Raw genomic sequence first — 20,215 nt, forward strand, 5'->3', positions numbered from 1 at the left:
TCATGTTTGGTTTTATTTGGCGATTTTCGATGTTGTTACCATGGTTTTCACAAGTCAGATATCTGGTGAAACTCTTCTTGATAAAAAGTAGTTTATAAATATACATATATATTGTACTACTCTATATAATGATGAACATTATACTACTCTATAAGGGAGGAAAGCTCTCGATGTCGAAATGTCGACCCCACCTAATAATCAAAAACAACATTTCTAGTTGAATATGGGAAAATGGTTAGTACCGTTGGAAATATGGATAACTCCTATATGCACGTAAAATGTGTTCACCTTCCGCGAACATGAACTCTGTTTCCTCCAAAAACACACGCCATTTCATAGTTTCAAAGTTTTTCGCAGATCTCTGTGGCTGTATTTAAGGGCATCCCCTTACTGGTCATAGTTTTGTTATGTTATAATTTTACAAAACCTGAACTATGTAGATAAGAAAGACAATATATCATGCAAAACATGTGCCCGTATCTAGGGCACGTACATGTACGTACGTGTACGTGTACTGATGAGAATGTATACAAAAAGAGAGTGCTAATATGATACCAAATTGTTTCTATAGCTATTACAAACGGTTTTTCTGATTGGAGTGCAAGATCATATTGTACGAATAAAAAACCGTTTGCTCCTTAACACTTAACCTCCTGTTTATTATCATTTGAGGTTACAGAAAATATTTGTCCCGGCTTTATTTTGATGATTTACAGGGTTTATTAACTAATAGTAACATTTGTATGGATTAACCCATAATTACTGTACGTACACATCGTGATTTTGTGCACTAATTAAATACTCCTGTGACTTTGTGTGATCAGTCGCTGAACAGAGACGAGCGTTCCAATCTTCAGTGCACACAAAAGATTAAGTCCATATTGTTTCATTACTATTTTAAGATATGATATATTTCATGCTTAAAAGTAATTCATGTATTTTTCAAATGTTACTCAAATGTACAATGAAGAAATAAAAATATCCCTATGGTTCCAATATGTTGAGGCTATGCCTATAACGCTATGTCAAGACCATCATAAGAAAGCGTGGAACAATTGATGGGTGAACATAATTAATCAAGTGTGTATTATGGACTCATGCAAGTTTGACCGTTGTATCATGAAACGTTACATTTTGTGAACAGAATGATCGTTTCATCATTACTATTTTATTGGACATTGATCCCACCCAATGATTGCTTTCCGTCTGATACTCCGACACGTGTAGGGATACACTCCCCGTACGTTAAAAGCCTCATGTTCAACTCTATTAAAGGCAGAAAAGCGAAAAAGAAAGCAGTGAAATGTTTAGCTAACTGAGGACTATCACCATATAATCACCATAATATGCCGCTACTCTGAACGTAACTTTGGACCCGAATGATATAACGATAAGAAAAAATGAGGATATTTATATCTATTTTATGTCGTTTATGTGCTATTGAACAAGCATTCACGACATTTCATGTAATGGTTTTGTTATTTTTTAAATGAATATCACTCCGCCTACTGCTTTTGTGGCATGCTATCTACCGTCTCGTACACACATGTGTAAGCTGACTACCTACGTGTGTTAACAACGTCTGTGTGACCTACATAATCACCGAGCGGTATTATCGATCGCCAGACTCAAGTTAAGTTTGAATACACCTTCCGGGTAACAGTCCATGGGTTTGACAGCACCGAAGTTTTCCTGATTTAAGAAATATTTACCGAGTACTGCGTCCCTGTCATAAACCAGCAGGTAATATACTACATAACTTTATCTTTGTAATATTTTGAACAACACATAGTCTAATTTCTTGTTAACACACTTCTCTATACTTACGCCCTATTAGAATAACCTGAAACGAAAGTGCAAACAAAATTACAGTTTTAAGTGGTTTTCCTCAATATGTAAAGATAATGTTTGTTTTGCATTAATTACTAACACCCTTTATATACCATTTCAATATCAAAAGCAACATAGTTTATCATTAAAAACAATATTTTTGATTGTACTTTCGTTTTCCGTACGTGTACAAACTGATGACGTAGACACTTACATATAATTAAGTTACGCATACGTGTATTAATGGAAGGAACATTCCTTAATTTTAATGCGCTTGATGATTTTCTTTAAAAAATAATTTGAAAGACACTTAAACATATAGTCAAGTCCATTTTTAAAGTTCTGTGTAATGATAGAGACATTTGATAAACAAATAATATACTTTGGGTCAACAGGTCAACGATATATATATAATCACAGCTATGTACAGCTGTGCTAGTATATGGCGATGTTTGTGCTATGGAGATACACAACAAAACAGACGATGGCAGCTGTGAAATATAATATTTTTACAAATATATTTCATTTAAAAAATTCACATTTAAATTAAATTAGTAAGCTTAATTCTGACAGAAACTTGGTCCACCGTGCAAACAAACATGCACACATAAATAGATGATCCTAGCCACACTTTCTCTGTGTAAAATGTGTTCCATTAATGCTGGGGAAAATATAAGGTTAATTATGTTTTCTATCTATATTTGGTGATATCTCCGCATTGTTCGACTAGAACATCGAAGTTGATTTTAATTTCGAACAGGACCTCGATGTATCTGTGCTATTGTTAATGGCGTAATCATTGCATGGGTCCATACTCGCCATCGATATTTGAAAATTAACATCAAAACGAGTTTAGTCTTTATCAAACACTGTCAGAAGCAGTGGAACCATTTAAGAAAAGAAGGTCTGGATTGGAAACCACAAACTTAGTATCTGAAATACAACGAAGCATCGTCAAGCGCATATTTTATGTTTTTAAACAGTATTTACAAATAACAAAAGAAATGCGGAGATACTCCGAATTTACATTTATCTAATGCAAACAATTCACCTGTTGTAATTGTATTTGATACACATGTGAGTATAACATCTCTGCATTGGAGACTTACATTTTAGTGAGCGTGGAGGTGGTGGTTCGGGTACATGTAGCTATGGAAAACCGGTACGATATACTTTATGAAAAATCCGTTATGTGAAATGCTTCATGCGTGTTACTAAATTCGTGGTAATACATAGTGCTTCATGCGTCATGTTGTGTGCGGAAACATCACAGGATGTATCAATTAGGACATATACCTCTATTACACGTTCATACATCGAATAAGGCATACGTCCGTTGAAGCTACTTGGAAAAGTTAGATTGTTCAAATATGTTCAAATAACTGCGTTTTAAGAGACAGTTATAAATATACATGTATTATTAAAAATAATGACCACTTTTCAGTAATTGAACACGAGAAGTCAACGTAGTTATATATATAAGAAATCTCAGTATGCTTTATCTAAAAAATAGTCTGTGTGTTATTGGCATATATTTACATTCTTGATGTTGGTTCTGTACATGAATTTACCAACTGAAAACAACTGCCATTAGACCATGATTGAGAAGAGTTATCTTCCCTTCTCCGAGATAAAGTAGTTGCGAGAAATAATAATATCTTCTGAGGAGTGCGTTGATAGGTCTATCAGCTACTGCTATTCTTTGCCGCAATGTACTGGGACAAAAATCCATTCAATCCCTTTATGTCCCAGTACCTATATACACATCTGCGTGTCTGTTTATACCTGTAAATAATTCAAATTGTTGAAATAATCTATGCTCCCTTACATATATGTTTAAATTAACGGTTTATCAAAATCTCTCTTTTTGATTATGTTGTTGTACAATAAGAAATATAAAAAAAAAAGAACTTCCGCCTGATCCTCTCTTTTATTTTTAATCTAATCAAGTCCCAGGAAGATGAATATTTGTAGACTCAGTCCAAATATCACCTTATGTTTTAGTTCCATATCAAATAAACTTTCCATAAATGTAAATAAATGGAATGTTTCCCTGAATTTAGTCTCAAAAGAAAAATATGGACTTTATCTTCTTTTAAACATTCGACTTTAGTCCAAGACTGTTTCGTGACAAAGAGGTTTGATATCATATGTTGTCCTGATTCTTTTTTTCTACTTATTCCATATTCTGATACTATATTTATAGTCGGGTCATATCAGTCTGTTTAGGCCCTATTGGTATCGCCTTGTTTGTGTCATACATATTTAATCAACCTCAAACTAGTCTGATCTAACTCCATTGGTGATGGTTGACTCCATATATGTGATGTTGTCTCCGTGTTTTATTAAGGCCACAAGTTTCATTCGATTCTTATGATCAGTTCTTACTCTATACATATTTGTATTTTAATATGATCCACTTTTTCATGTTGGTCTCATTTGTTTACGTCTGTCTTTATCCATAAGGTCAATAGTGATACCAAATATTTTACTGTTTATGTCTATGCTAGTCTATCGGATCTGATAAGATATAAATATATTTGTTTTATTAAAAATAGTAAAATTCAGAGATATGTTCAAAATTGCCACAATTGGTAACACTGTCGTGATTAGATAAATGAAAAGAAAAAAATCTGTACGTGCGAAATTTTATAGATTTCGAGAATCCTTAGCCTACTACAATGTACTTTGTTTTGCAAGAAAGGCTGTTCATGCAAATTACAATAAACAGAAGTCTCTTTCTTAATCTGTGTGAATTTGAAAACAAATTTCACCGTAGATATGCCTTGCTGTTACAGACGACAACTGTCATTTGTCTATCACCTGTATATATTATGACATCATAACTCTGATCTGGCCCTTAAGCCTTATTTATTATCCAGGTCTACTCAAATACCATTGATTGTGCCTGATCCAACATGTCTTTTCTAGTTGTCACAATAATATCATCTTATACTCAATCTCATTACTATGCACTAGGCTTATCTGCATCTTAGCAGCCTCCGATATTTCATAAAAATATGAAACAATTCGGTAGATTTGTAACAATATACGTGCCTAACTAATCTGTTTTATTAAGTTTTCATGAAGTATAATGCAAAAGGCATTAAATCTTAGTCGTGATGATAATTGATATTTCATTTCATATCATCAGAAATGTCAGGCAAAAATAAAGCCAACACTACTACCAAGAAAACTGCACCTGCAGCTCCACACTGTCAGTCACCAGCTCTTAAGAGAAATCAACACAAAGAAACAAAGTCTGATTTAGTGGTAGAAGGTACCGCATCACAGCCTACTACAAAAGGAGAGCAGCATAAGAAAACGACAGCTGATCAAGCAAAGGCCAATTCAGTGATTTCAGTTACCCAATGCCAGCCTTCTACGGCGGACGCCAGGACAGAAGGTTCACCACAACCGCCTAGCCAACCTAATGATGGCACCAACAAAAAGGAACCTGATCATGCAAAGACTGAGCCGGACACAAAGCCTATAAAAACAGAACATACCGATGTTCGAACACCTACTGATAAGGCACCTTCTGAGGTAGAGAAAGCGAAGAAATCTCACAATCCTGAAATTAGGGTGACAAGTGACAGCCAGCTCAATCCAAAAGATTTGGACTTGGGTAAAACTATCACTGGTGTAATGGATGCTCTCGGCTTGCTAGACAATAACGAAGATGCGATGAAAGAGTATCAGGCATTGTTGAAACAACAGAGGAATTTGGAAGAACAAATATCATCCGAGGTATGATACAGATGGCAAGGATATAAAGGAATTATTTTTATATATAATGACATATCAAAGAAAACAGAGTCTTAATATTGACACCGAAATAATGTAAAGTACAAAGACGCATCCTTTCTTATAAAATACATAGATCTGTAATTTTTGTAAACGGATAACCGTCTTATGAATGGTTATTAAAAACATAATTTTATTATCAGCATTTTAAGATTATTTTAGTTTCAATTTCATTAACTTCCGTTGCATATCACAAAATTATGAATAAAGTTATTGTTATTCCTGTCATTCAGGAAAACGACAATAGAGAGGTAAAATACCAAAGGTTGTTAGACGAAAACATTGACTCATTTAGTGAACTGTTTTTACTTTACAGAAGAGGAAATCATGGCAGGAAAACAACGACATGATGATGGAAGAATGTGACAAGATCGGACAGGCGGAATTGTCAGGGTCGTTGTATAATTCTCTTTTGCAATTAAAAAAAAAACATCCCCAGCAATCCACTAATGCATTAAAAGAATTTGCATTCAGAAAACAATTGGTGGAACATCTTCAGGTGAGATTTGCACTAAAATCCGATATACGCGAGTACTTATAAATATAAATCCACACAAAAAAGATACTTTAGTTACTTTGATATCAAAGTTGAATGACTAAAGTAACGCAATGTAATAGTTGATATTACTGAGGAATGTATGACTTATGTTACTGCAGCAGGCATATCTATACCAAATATCACAATAAAATAACTATTCTCGTTTATACATGTAGTAACACATATATTACAATTACATCATAACATATATTCTTTCTTACTTTCTTATAGTAGCAGAAATCTAGCATAACATATAACCTCATTTATAGAAAAGGAAGGTACATTGTACATGTAAACATAACAATGTATACCTTTTCTTATACTAACAGACGTGTAACAGTAACAGAATAGATCAATTGAAACATATATATTCTCTCGTGAAATATCTGACATAAAGCAATAGTTATGTATCCATCCTCATTGTTGGTAGTTGATAAGCGACAATAACATTATATAGCTATGTTTAGTGGATCACACAAAACAATAAGATTATACATTTCCATCCATAGAAGCAGACATGTAACTAACATATACTAATTTAAAGGAAAGTTACAGATTTATTTATTTTCTTTATTTTCTATTTTTACCCCTTTTTTTTAATTCTTACAAAACGTATGACTTTGTTTATGTTTTGTTATGTGAAGGCACATTGAAGATATTTCGCGTAAATATCTTAATATACATAAAGGATCTTACGTAAGTTTCCATTTCATATGAGATATATGAAATGAAAACGAGTGTAGGATTCTTTTTATCACATAATCAAGATTTGTGGCATTAATCGTGTAAAACCACAATTTTCATGCAACCTTGAAATGTAAAAAAAAAAAGCTGCCATTTTGACTCCAGTGTGTAGGTCTGTGAAGTCATTTTCTTGGTCCTATGCGTGACGTCACAATTGAGACAATTGAAACTCACAACCAATCACAGGGCTGATAGGTCATACATGGGTTAATACGCAAAGAAATATGGCATGGTATATTCACTAGATAACACAGTACAATATGTGATAAACTTACTTATACTTAAATAAATAGAGTTCTGTGTTACCGGAGCAACGACCGGGAGGACACGTGACACATGTTGATGTAGGAAAACAATCAGCGAATCCAGCAGAAAAGAAAGACAATCCTCAAAAACAGCTGCACGACGGGAACGGAAAAACAAAGGAAGTAAAACAAGATGATAGTGAGCCAACACCAACTGAATTGGACCAGGCCAAAAGAGGAGAGCATCGGAGAGATCCAGACAGATTCAGAGTGATAATACCTGACGGATACCAGCTAGTTAAATCCGAAGATTACGAACACATGCAGTACGATCTTGTGAATCAAAGAGAAAGCATTGAAGAGCTTACAAGCAGGTAAGTACACTGTGTTACTTTGATGACTAGAATATTTATATTGAATTACACTGTTTAAATAAAGAATATTTATTTTCTTGATAATGTGATTCAATGAAGTTAGGCTGGTGGTCAAGTGAATTGAAAGTTAGATTTTGAGATAATCATGTTTAGTGGAAAGTGATCCAAGCACATGATTTGTATAGCATATACATTTCAGTACATGATATTAATGTAATGAGCAACAACTGTTAATTTTCAATTCCAAAATAAATGAATATTTTGAAAGTTGTTTGTCATATCGCTTTTAATATCTCAAACTAAAACAAAACAAAAAGCAGCATATCATTCATTCCTGAAATATTTGTCTCATCTACTTGTTTAGGTTAAGTGCCATCGCTAGTAGCAAGCTAAAGGAGGGTAACCCTAACATTGCTGACCTGAGTGACAAGAACCGGCCGACCAAGCTCGGGGAACACTTTGCCGCCATGTACGATGACCAATGGTCAGAGGCCTTCGAGGAGATGGGTAAGGGTAAAAAAAAAGCTGCAAGCGAGGAGGAGGACGAGGAAGAAGAGATGAAACAAATTGATAAGTTGTTGGATGTTGTCAAGGTAGGTGTGATTTCATCTTAGTATAACTCTTAAAGTATGAATAAACACCATATTATTAATTATAAACCAGAATGATTTTATTTAGATAAGTACGACAACTTTTCCCCAAATACCGAATAAAGCTTTGTTTGTTTTAGGAGTCGTATCGGTTTTGTGGAACAGAGGCTGACAAACAGCTACAAAAAATTGCCATGGGTATGAAAGATGCAGTTTCTCTACAACAAACGGCAGAACAAGTTGCTGCAATAGACTCCAAACTGGAACAATCAACTGAATTAAAACAGAAACAAGACACTAAAAAAATGTCAGGAGTAGATATTAAATCTGGAACTGAAAGTACAGATACAGCAAGTGGTCAATCTAAACCAAAGATTGGATCAGACGGCGGTCAGCCTGGACAAAAACCTGGAGCAGCTGGTGGTCAGTCTGAACAAAAACCTGGATCAGTCGGCGGTCGGCCTGGACAAAAACCTGGAGCATCTGGTTGTCAGTCTGAACAAAAATCTGGAGCAGCTGGTGGTCAGTCTGAACAAAAATCTGGAGTAGCCGCTGGTCTATCTGGGGGAAAAAGTTCTACATTAGCAGGATCACTAAATACAGCAAAGCCTGCTACCCCGCCTGTTGGAGAAAAGGTACGATTATATGTACAATATGTATCCGTTCCAAACAAATTATGTATAAACCGTATGAAATGATATAATTGCTGAAATTGTTTATGTATAACTTGGTTAAATGCGCTTTATATCTCATTCAGACGGGCTCTGATAATGAAGTTTTATTGCAGAAGGGAGAAACGGCAGAAGCTAGGGGGAAGTCTCCTATGTCAGAGACTTGGCAAATAGCCTTGAGGTGCGCACGCAGCTTCCGGAAAGAAACAGCCTTGACCGCCGTTACAGAGATCAAACAAGTAAAGTATATTCACGTATAGCTGAAGTATTTCTTGTGCATTGTACTACGATTCACGATTGTCTTACTTATGGTAGAGTCCTATCATTCTATGTCGTTTCTTCAGCAAAGACATATTTAATTTTTTCGTCATTTTCGTAGCGTCGAGTAGCTTGCCTATTTACTATAGCAAAGACTAACATATAAAATATCTGAACCTCCACGGAAGTTCGATCCCTGCGACCATTCATTATACAGCGGGGAACAATTCAAACTGTTGTCATTTCTTTAAAAAGCTCAGCAACCTACAATTGCCTTTGAATGATATCAGAGGAAATAGCTTAGAGTTAACAGGGAAAAGCTGCCCAGAGGCAACACATTTGAAACGTAGTTAGATTATCTACCTGATGAATGTCAGGAATAGTAGTATTCCTTTAAACGCTAGGTTACGAGTTACTAAATACCACTATACATTTTACAATTTCTTTGAAAGTTCAGAATCAGCAAATTATTTATATTAATTTATCATACAAAAAGGCTGATGAGGACAAAATATTTTGCTGCTTCAGCTTTTCAAAGACCAATACATCAAAAAAATGAAGTTGGACACATCAGCGACACTGCCGGACGCTATGATGAAATACATTGACCGCTGTGTGGAGCTGATGTGGCTTATGGCTGTACAGGACCCTCCCATGGAGATCAAATGGGCTGACCATGGTGAAAGAAGTGATACTAATTACTTCAAGTTCTACCAGTCAAAGGGTAAAATGGTGAGGCAATGTGTGTGGCCGGCCGTGTTTTTGAGTGCTCATGGTGGTATTGTCAGCAAGGGCTATATCATGGGAATGACCCCTCCTCCACCAGAACAAGCGCAGAAAAAGAAAGCAAAGTAGAGTTGCTTTGATTTCACAAATAGACTTATCTGTGAAGTAATTAACGAATCAATCACTAAGGAAATCCTATGAGGTACCTGATGACTACAACGCAATTGTACTAGTGGAGTTGAAAAATGACAGATGTATGATATAACAAGTCGAACGTAACTATTAAAACGATTTGAAATCAGAATTTTAAAACAGTTGTCCCAGACATTTATTACAGATGTTATACACATACATTCCTCAATCATGTGTATATCGTGGTAAACAGTTGTACATTGTATGTTAGAGCTTATAAAAGAGTGTTATCATATGTTCATTGGTCCTACCATGGAATGACTGTGTGAATCGGAGAAAGCATATATATCTTGATTTGCCATATAATTGGATGATGTCTTTTTTGTTTATTGATTTTGTTGTTTTATATTTTTTAAATTACAAATACAAGTTATTTTTGTGTCATATTTCGTTCTTCGTTTCGCGGCGTGAAAGATGACGTTGTTTAATATTAACAAATTAACATATTACAAATCCCAAAAAAACGAAATTTTAGATATAAAACAGGTAAAATTTCGGAAAACTGGGAGTAGGAAGAAAATCCGGATAAAAACAGTACATTAATAAATAAGTAAATCAACTAACAAAATATCAATTAATTATGGCGATGATAAAGATGGAAGATCATTAATTGATTTGATAGGTTGTTAATGTACAATGTATGTCGATATATATAGTATTGTAAATTAAAATATACTAAATGAGTGTCTCCTATAAGTATAAATCTGTATCTATGGTCTGTAAATATTGAATGAATGTTGCATATTGATTGAAAGCCCTCTTAGTTGAGGACATTTTGTTGTAACAATCAATAAAAGTATGTATGCTTAATTAAATATAAAACATGATATTCCTAAAACGGAAATACGTCTTTATTATATAGAAATTGTACCGGAAGAGCGAGTATACTCTTCAATACATTAATCCGATTCCTATGCAACGACTCTTCCTGAAGAGAAATCCTTAAGTGGACAACAAAATAAAACTGTTGTAATTGTACTATTCGACGTGTCTGTGATGTTACAATAGTTTTGTTATTGATCGCTTTTGGAGTAACTGATGACGCTATTAGTGAAATTGAATAGATAGGCATATGTATGATGTAATCTATTGACCGTAAATAATGAAACAGATTTGAAATCAAAACATTCAAACAACTGTCCAAGTCTTTTTCATGCTGTGAAATAACTGTTCGATTTCGAGTTAACAAATGCCATATGTTTGAGAGAAGCATTGAAGACAGCACAGTTTGTTATTATAGAGTGTCAGCCAGCACGTTTATATCCAAAAGATTAAGTTTCTATATATTTGGATAGAATTCTTGAAATGAAATACTACTTTATGATATAGAGTCGAATAATCGAGTACACTCATTAATGGATAGCCGAGATTAAATGTAATGGTCGCAAAACATAAGTTGCTCCATTTTTACTTCATCATGACAGACCACAAGCCATGTATCTAATACATTAATTCGATAGAGTGAAATATTTGAGATTGAAATTTTAAATAGTTTACATTTTTTCCGTTTTTCATTTTTGTATGATCTTCGTATATATCTGTTTTTTAGTCCAATTAGCCGTGCATCTTGATAGTTAAGTTTGTTTGAATATTTTCGCTGATATATTATCAAATTAGTTTCGATATTCTCTTAACAATTAAAACGAATTAGTAGTGACTGCGATATTGTGATATATTTTCATAACCAGGAGTTGTTAAAATATACTTTTATTTATTGAATACTTGATGATCGCCGTTTAATTCAACTCTGATACACATATTAAAGGAATTGGTGTGTAACGAAAGAAAAGCAATATGAAATAAATGTATTCAATTAATAACAGATGTTGTTATATTATTTGTTGGCGACTTCATGATAACTTTGTTGAAGTTAAAGACAATAGAAGGTTAAGAATACAACCTAACAGTATCAAAGAGATTTCCTTTTCCTTTGAAGTCAGTGACATTGACATTGAGTTATTTGATATTTAGAAATCGAGTTCTGAGAATAAATAAAAATGTTAACCTATAACCTAATCTCCATATAACGAGGTATCCATACCAATAATCAAATGTCCATATGTCGACTATAACCTATAACCAGACCTGAATATATCGACATAGCCGTTATGTTGAGATATAGAAACATATAACCAAATTTCACATGTTACACATTTCATAAACTGACTTTCATATACTGAGGAATACATGCATATATATCCTTGTAACCAAGCTTCTTAATGTCGAGAAATATATATCTACAACAAAACCTCGTTATATATAGTTATACATACAAATATACACAAAAGAAAACTATGTTTTGTCAGGTTAGAATCTCGTTATATAGAGGTATATATACCATACACGTAATCAAACCTCGATATGCCGAGGTGAAAATACAAATATACCTATGACCAAACTAATTTATGTACGGTTAGAACCTTGTTATATGGAGATATACATATTATACATATTATGTCGGGATATAACCTAGATATATAGAGGTATCCATAAAATTCATGTAATCAAACCTCATTATGACGAGGTAGACATACAAATGTACCTTGAACCAAACTATGTCTTGTCGGATAGAACCTCTTTATGTAAAGGTATACATACTTTAAATGTAATAAATCCTACTTATTGCAGAATATACATATTTTTTACATAAGAAAAGGAAGGGAAAATAATTGAACCAAGCATTGTACATGAAACATCGTATTCAATGACAGCTTGTAAACAAGGATTTTGTGTATGAAAAATTCACATTTCATAACAACGTATACAAGTTTTATTTATTTAACGAGACGTTTTGCTAGAGAAATACAATCAACGGAGACAATGTCACAAACTGATGAAATTAACCAGACTTTGACATTGAGAAATATAGACAGGCCAAATGACCTTGTATTATATCAATCTATATATCATCATCTATTATATTCTACGATTTGAATATACAGCTTAACTACCCATTTTAAAAATACAGATATTTACACATTGTATATATAGGTCTCATAAGTAATAATTACATATATATAACGATAGTATGATCCAATATTGACACTGGATACGACAAAAACAGTTTGTTGGAAACGCGTTACTAAAAACGATATATAAACAAAAACTAGTAACGACAGTGCAGACAAAAGCATTTGTTAAATACTGAAGTCAATCTGACCCTCTTTTAGTATTTAACATTTATGTGGTCTCCAACTAATACTTTTGACAGATCGCAACGCAGCTAGTTTTGCTTCTTGTAATTGCTAATCATAAACCAACAAAAACATTGTTTCCAATTGTTTGTCATTTTTTTTTATTAAAATGACGGAGTTGAAATGATATAACATATATACAACAAGAAACGTGAATAGTGATTAATAACTCACAATTCACCAAAAGGTGGAGCATAACAACAGCCACACGACCTGGTGCATCTAGACGTGTCAATTACGAATAGATACAATCGCCGCATACCCTTGTAATGCAATCCATTCAGTGTATTATACATGTACACTCTAAAACTGATCATAAAATCACGCCTATCTAGAATTCCAGGTAAGCGATAAGTCGCTTCCGAGAAAAGCACCATAGAAATAAACAACTCGGTTCTCGGCTACGATATACAAAATTGTACACATGTGCACATATGCCTGTCTTATACACGGTGGACAAATACCAGCATGTGGAATAGCGCTACAACGTAAAGAAGGTAGGCAAACCTTGACACATCGACTACCGGTAAATATAACTTTTAAGTACAAAAAGAGGTTGCTTTCATATTAAATGTATAATACTTATAGTGTGTATATAGAGTATATCTGTGTAGGGTGTGTTTAGATATTAGTTCTACCGAATAAGCATTTGTTAGTGCAACACCAGGAAGTAAAATAATATTGGTAAGTATATACATAGAGGCTCTCAAGGGATAACCGTAATGTATGATGGGAAATTTAAAAAAAATGATAAATTCCATTTCCTATTTTTTTTTATATAGATTAGTTTGGACTTGATTATGTATTCCAAAATAAGTGCTTCTTTGGTAGTATTGATATGTGGATTGATCAATTAAACAAATTAGGCTTTGAAGATACCAATTTCAATATTTTTGATTTCGATGAAGAACGTTTAATGCATTTTTCAGTTACTTTCAATGTCTGTATCTGGTGAACGATTGATCGGGCTGGTAGAATGTCAAAGTCTGAAGTGTATGTAGGAACTCTGATTCGAACATTTGATTACAGGACGGAGTTTTAACTTACATAAATGGATACCAGCGTGTCAAGTGGGTTTCGAGACCTGAACGACTTTCTTCAAAAACTTAACTCCGGATCTTACTTGCAATCTGACTTTAGTAAACCAAAATGTCAAACAATTAAAGAATGTCTTCTAATGCTTGAATCACACGTGGGTAAAGAGCACATTGATGTAAGTATTTCAAATATATTAAAAAAGCGTAAATGATTTTCAGAAACATTGGATTAGATTTCTATTATCAAACTCTACATACTTTTCAAAATATCTTCTCCTTTTAAATGCATATTATTCCTTCCGATTTTTTTTTTTAATTAAGATTCAATAAAATGTCTGATGTAATGACGTTTTCTTTACAGATCAAAATCACGAAAAATAGACTTTGCACGTGAAATAGAAATACCTTACATGCTACGCTGTTCCAAACTGTAACCCTCTGTTACATGGATCTATGTTACTGCGCTTTATGTCAAGTAAAACGCCTTCGTTAAATTTGAGGTGATATAATGCATAATAAACATATCATGATTGAACTTATAACTCGGAATTATTGCGGAATTTTTTTTTTCTCATTTTTTTTTATACTGGTACATATACTATATATTCAACTTCAATGCGAGCACTTATTTGTATTATTTCTGAATTCAAACAGCTTGTGGTATCGAATGAAAAAAGCTGTATTTGAATGAAAATATACATATCAAATATAGCAACACTTGAATACTTATAAGAACATTGATTCTTTGTCTATTTCTTCTCGGAACACACAACAGATACTCATATAGAGAACAGTTATGCCGTATACGTATAGTATAGGTGAAAGTGGTGTGTTTATTTTTAAAGGTATCTGCCATTCGAAGTATTTTACATTCTGCCGAAAGAGGGAATGCTCAAGGCCTGGATTCCACTGCCGTAAGCAGAGCACTGGAGGAATACAGACAACTTGCTTCTCTCTTACAAAACCAGGTCAATTTTATATTTTCGAAAAGCGTTATTTTTATACCAACATGGCCGAAATGTTTCATTTCTGAAAAATGTAGCAAACCTATACCGCATTCGGTAGACACGTCATGTTCATGAATGAAAAAACCTGAAATGGCTTTGATTGTTTGGTGTTATGATGGTATGATGCACATTTATTGGATACTTTGATAATAAGTATTCAAAGAGAAAAATAACCATGGTCATTGTCACTATTCGCTGTTATATATCAAACCTCTGCTTTGTTATTTTTTTCTCATATAAGTAAAACATTACAAGTAGTTAAGTCGAGTAAGATAAAGATGACAAGAAACCTCCATTCTGCAGGATTGACAATAAACTATCTACCGACAGAAGTATAGAAACCTGTCGTCAAAGTTGACTATAAACAATGCTGTTCAGAAAAATATTTTAACTTAATATAGATACTTGTATTGAGAAGGAACAATTTTATTCCAGTGGTTTTGAATTAGATAATATGGATTTCGACTTATACACTAAGGAACAATTTCATTCCAGTGGTTATGAATAGGATTTTAGTGGGGTGGTTCATGCGATATTTCATCTAAAGGGTTTGAATTGCAATGATGCAATTGATGTCTTGAATTCTTCGATAGATTTAGGTCTTGACATTTAGGATAGTATGTGACAAGTCGAGATAGGCAGTGTTTTAATGTTCTTTAAATAGCATGTCAATTTGGTATAGCCAAAAGTATCAACTAACTACAGACTCTCACGTGAGGACATTCTGTTAGCTAAATACGTCAACATTTATTTCTTGGAATAGCTTGACATTTGACTATAAATTGTGTACCAAAGATAACAGTTTAACGTAACAACTTTATATATATTTACGATTGGCTTTGACTTGTCACCTATCCAATCGAAACTAGGGTAGTTTACCAATCTTTCTCAAGGAAATTATCATGTTATTGACATAAACCTTATGTTACTGCAGTCTACTCACTAATATGCCTCGTTTTAGGTTTCGTGAGTCAGCAATATAACTCGATAACTACATACATGATTCATTGTATAATACAATTAAACCATACATATATATGCTTATGAGTATCTATTCTTTTCTAAGGAACATGATCACCACAACAGCAAAGAATCTTCTCATTATGAAAGTCACCAGGACCAAGAAACATTGTCTAGATATGGCAACAGTAAACGACAACGAGAAATACCAAAAGTTGCATCTACATCTGAACATAAAGGACACTACCCAACGGAGTCTTCTACTTACAGAGGAAAACATGAACAGGACAGGAACAAGGCAGATATGGAAAGAGAGATACAAGAGTTAAGAACGAGGTAGGGAGGGTTACTTTTATTTCAGTAGGGTGAGGATAATGTTCAAACGTTAATTCTAACTCGCGGTAAGCGATTTACTAGTGTGACAACTTAACGTTTCGCTACTTATATGCAAACGTTTTTTTCTGTGTATCAACAGATCTTTTGGTTGCCTCGTCCATTACTTTTTTTTAAATAAAACATTGATTTCGTGTTTGTTTTCATAAACTAACCAAAATATTCTGTTATTTGATACAATAAATAGGTAACAGAAAAAATGTCATTTTTTTATCTTTTAAGTTCGATATATGAAATAACTATTATTGTATTGGCCTATTATGACTAAGTGCATTTAAATGTTTATTCGGTAGACTCAGTAGTGTGGTCGGTGCCAAGCTGACGGCTGGTAATACTTCTTTGGCAGACCTAAGCGACCCCAACAGACCTACAAGTATTGCCGAGCAACATCGTGAACTGTACAACGATGTCTGGGCGAACGCTCTCGAGGAGCTAACATTAAAAGACAGAAATACAGAAAAGAAGGCTGTGCTGGAACTTGGCAACATCCTCAAGGTACGAATGCATTATACCTGATATAATAGACCAGCACAATTCAAAGTTATTTTTAACTTGATCTTTACCTTTTGTCGATGTTACCGTTAATATGATTTCTTTGCATTGTATAGACACCTAGCGATAAATAGACACATTTCCAAAATTGCTGTACGTCTTCATATGTTTCGATTTTTTTTAGACATAGATAAACATATTATTTTACTGTTAGTACTGATGATTTGTCCTAAATGGGCGAAAATAATCGAGCGTAGTACTGTTTACTTGACCTGTTGCATCGGCTCACTAGACATTTTAAAATAGGCGATTCCTTTCTCTGTACTCTTGTGATTATTTTAGGTAAAAAGGTGGTTAACTCCTTGGTGGTGGTGGTGACGGGGGTGGGGAGGTTTCATACAAACCCTCGAGGTTGGCCGCGCCCTTGTAACTGGAGATAGTGGATGTCATATATCATCTGTTGTTACTAAGAATACCGAACGTTATAAAGATTTTCTGGGCACCTTTCCCTTATTACTGTATCCCTCCATCAGCTTCAGACCAATGTAGACATGGATTAACACCGATAATTTCTAAATGGTCAAAATGGTGCAGAGCAAATTTTTGTTTACCTCGCTTGTCTCTTTGTAACGACTCACTTAGATTGTTTCCTTTTTAAATAGGTGCTTCCTTTTCTGTATCTCTAGTCATGTCTTTGTCACCTTCTTTACGACAAATAAGTGTGATAAATGCAAAAATGGCCATATGGAGCTGTAAATCGTTAACTTGACTTATTATTATCATTTTTTATTATTTGAAGCAAATGCTGCAAATATAACCAATACATAGGTTGGTCAGAGAACTGATAATATTTAGAGGATATCATAAGAATCGACATTTTTCTGTTTGAATCTGTACATATGTTTTTGTTTTATTCTTTCAGAAAACATATGAAATTACAAAGCAGCTTTCAAAAGAGTCTGCAAAGAGCATGGTAGAGGCAATTATGGCAAGTTTACATAATATTGGAGTTCCACAAAGTACACAGGTAAATATATACAGTATGTCAACATTATACATCATCAGTATCAATTTTGGTAGGGCTTTACAGGTATGGATATTTAGAATATAATCAACAATTATGTGTTTTCCCTCTGAAGATTCCTATTTTTCCATATTGGAATAAGCAATATTTCAAAGGCTAATTTGAATATAAAATTAATATTTAGTTCTGATCAAATTTCACCAAATTCTGATAGTTATTCACGGTGAAAAAATATGTAATTCTTCAATAATATTCATCAGTTTAGAAATATGTAATATCAAAGTTTTACTTTATACACACACAATGTACGTATTTAAGGTGTCGCAACGTTTCAAGGCCGACTGGTCGGTCTCTTTGACACGCTATGACTGAGTGAGCGATCTTCAGTCATATATACTATAAAAAATTACCTCCTCGTTACAATCCTTATCTCCTTCTGTTATCGTCTTATATCTACTATTTTAATGTGTTTTCGATTTGTGTTGACGCTATGCTATACTTACATATAACTACATGTTACTATAACAGTATACACACGATAACAGAGCTTGGTATATTTTAGCTTAGTGGACATGCGGCCGACAGTGCGGGGACTCTGTTGGCTCATGTCCATGCGATCAGAAGGGAGAACGTGGAAATGTCCATACCCCAAATCAAACAGGTAAATTCACCAACGGTACAGACATTAAACTTATTGAACGTTTCTAATTATCTCTTTCTTCCTGGACACATTTGGGACAATACTTAAAGCATATATTACAAGACAAAAAAATATTATCAGAAATTTATATTTACAGCCAACAGCTTAGTCTTGACAAACGTGAACAGTGTACATAATTACAATATCAATCATAAAAATCATACATAAGTTCATCTGAAATTCAATTTATTCTCGGTTTTACGAAAATATTTGTTTAACGAGGATCTTGCTTTTTTAATCAAACAACTGGAATTACTTGGAAAAATGTTTCCCCTGGCTTTTGCCCTTGAACATGTCTTTTTAACGTCTCCATTTTCACTTACTGTCTATTGTCTTCTATTCAACCTTCAATGGTATGACGTCATATCGATTGTCTTAAATATGACGTCATAATGGGTGTAATTACATGACGAAATACAAAAAAACACGTTAGTTCTGTGATGAAAAACTTTATAAGAACTTTATTTCAATATCGACCTTTCAGAAAGTTACATATTTCGATTATTTCGTATACATTTTTTCAGGAATGCTGCAAGGAGATGAAGACCCTAGACAAAAGGTCACAGCCATGCGTCTATCAGTATGCGACACAGTGTGCCCGCCTCACGTGGCTGATGAACATTCAGGATCCTCCTCTTGTCCTAAAGTGGGCGAAAGAGGGGGAGCCCTTCCAGTCCCAGTACTTCAGCGAATATACATCGAGGGGCACTACAGTGGACTTCACCGCGTGGCCAGCCCTTTTAATCCAGGAAAATGGTGCAATACTAGCAAAAGGGATTGCTCAACCAAAGAGGAAATAACTTCATATGAGTGATAAGGATTGTCAGCAAACCTAACGAGATGAGATCCGTTCGATAAATAAGATGTTGCTTTTCAGACATTTAGTTCAGGACACATATACAGTAAACAGTAGTACGTGACAGCACTTAGCCAAGAACAGACTATATATATATATATATATTAGATTGCTAGTCATTTGCATCTGCAGTTTTTTTCACTCCGTCCACAACATATAGGTGCGTGTAATATTAACATTTTATATGCTATATTAGAAGAGAGAATTACCATGGCTTTACGCAAGAAATAATATAAAGCATCGTTCCTAAGTCATACAAGTATTCCCTGAATCCACGGTAACTAGACTATGAGGATTATATTAGAGGGAAGTAGATTATAAAGGAGAAACACGAAACACTTAGTCAAAGACAAGTTTTGCTGTATGTTCCCTCGTGTCTCTGGCATGAGGATTTAATATCCAAGGTATTTGTTTTACGATAAACGAGATAATAATGGTTTTGAACACGGTTTGTAAAAACCAAGAGATAAACAGAATTAATACAGTAGCAAAACAAATAATTTCCGCAAATAGACAATAAAGTTATTTATAAAAGGAATCTTATCAGCTTTCAATCTCTTTATATTCTGTAGTCAAG

The 20,215-nt window shown here is 33.9% G+C and overlaps 2 protein-coding genes across 5 annotated transcripts; both read left to right on the forward strand.

Moving 5' to 3' along the window:
• The first annotated feature begins 1,533 nt into the window (after positions 1-1,533).
• Positions 1,534-11,797, forward strand: LOC110449499. 2 transcript variants are annotated; one of them, XM_021496396.1, is made up of 8 exons: positions 1,534-1,743; positions 4,985-5,580; positions 5,954-6,136; positions 7,213-7,538; positions 7,903-8,131; positions 8,269-8,763; positions 8,886-9,038; positions 9,586-11,797. In XM_021496396.1, exons 2-8 carry the CDS (start codon positions 4,987-4,989, stop codon positions 9,910-9,912), a joined length of 2,307 nt encoding a protein of 768 aa, XP_021352071.1. In that variant the 5' UTR covers positions 1,534-1,743; positions 4,985-4,986; the 3' UTR covers positions 9,913-11,797. The 2 variants fall into 2 exon arrangements, with proteins under 2 accessions (XP_021352071.1, XP_021352072.1); XM_021496397.1 differs by having other exon boundaries at positions 1,536-1,743; positions 8,916-9,038.
• A 1,781-nt stretch (positions 11,798-13,578) lies between these two features.
• LOC110449501 lies at positions 13,579-20,197 on the forward strand. Of its 3 annotated transcripts, none has more exons than XM_021496403.1 (8): positions 13,596-13,666; positions 14,199-14,382; positions 15,052-15,174; positions 16,280-16,509; positions 16,860-17,061; positions 17,981-18,085; positions 18,645-18,743; positions 19,307-20,196. In XM_021496403.1, the coding sequence occupies exons 2-8, from the start codon at positions 14,221-14,223 to the stop codon at positions 19,580-19,582; spliced, it is 1,197 nt and encodes a 398-aa protein (XP_021352078.1). In that variant the 5' UTR covers positions 13,596-13,666; positions 14,199-14,220; the 3' UTR covers positions 19,583-20,196. The 3 variants fall into 3 exon arrangements, with proteins under 3 accessions (XP_021352079.1, XP_021352078.1, XP_021352077.1); XM_021496402.1 differs by having other exon boundaries at positions 13,616-13,695; XM_021496404.1 differs by lacking the exon at positions 14,199-14,382 and having other exon boundaries at positions 13,579-13,695; positions 19,307-20,197.
• Positions 20,198-20,215: the final 18 nt, after the last annotated feature.

The sequence above is a fragment of the Mizuhopecten yessoensis genome, unplaced genomic scaffold, assembly GCF_002113885.1.
Source record: "Mizuhopecten yessoensis strain PY_sf001 unplaced genomic scaffold, ASM211388v2 scaffold4627, whole genome shotgun sequence".
Classification (NCBI taxonomy): domain Eukaryota; kingdom Metazoa; phylum Mollusca; class Bivalvia; order Pectinida; family Pectinidae; genus Mizuhopecten; species Mizuhopecten yessoensis.

Excerpts from the sequence above, each read along its gene's own strand:
- LOC110449501 (XM_021496403.1), top strand. The coding sequence starts at position 14,221 with ATGGATACCAGCGTGTCAAGTGGGTTTCGAGACCTGAACGACTTTCTT. Across the intron at positions 17,062-17,980 it reads AACTTGGCAACATCCTCAAG|AAAACATATGAAATTACAAA; the intron begins GTACGAATGCAT and ends TTATTCTTTCAG. Across the intron at positions 18,744-19,306 it reads CCATACCCCAAATCAAACAG|GAATGCTGCAAGGAGATGAA; the intron begins GTAAATTCACCA and ends ACATTTTTTCAG.
- LOC110449499 (XM_021496396.1), top strand. The coding sequence starts at position 4,987 with ATGTCAGGCAAAAATAAAGCCAACACTACTACCAAGAAAACTGCACCT. Across the intron at positions 6,137-7,212 it reads AATTGGTGGAACATCTTCAG|AGTTCTGTGTTACCGGAGCA; the intron begins GTGAGATTTGCA and ends TTAAATAAATAG. Across the intron at positions 7,539-7,902 it reads ATTGAAGAGCTTACAAGCAG|GTTAAGTGCCATCGCTAGTA; the intron begins GTAAGTACACTG and ends CTACTTGTTTAG.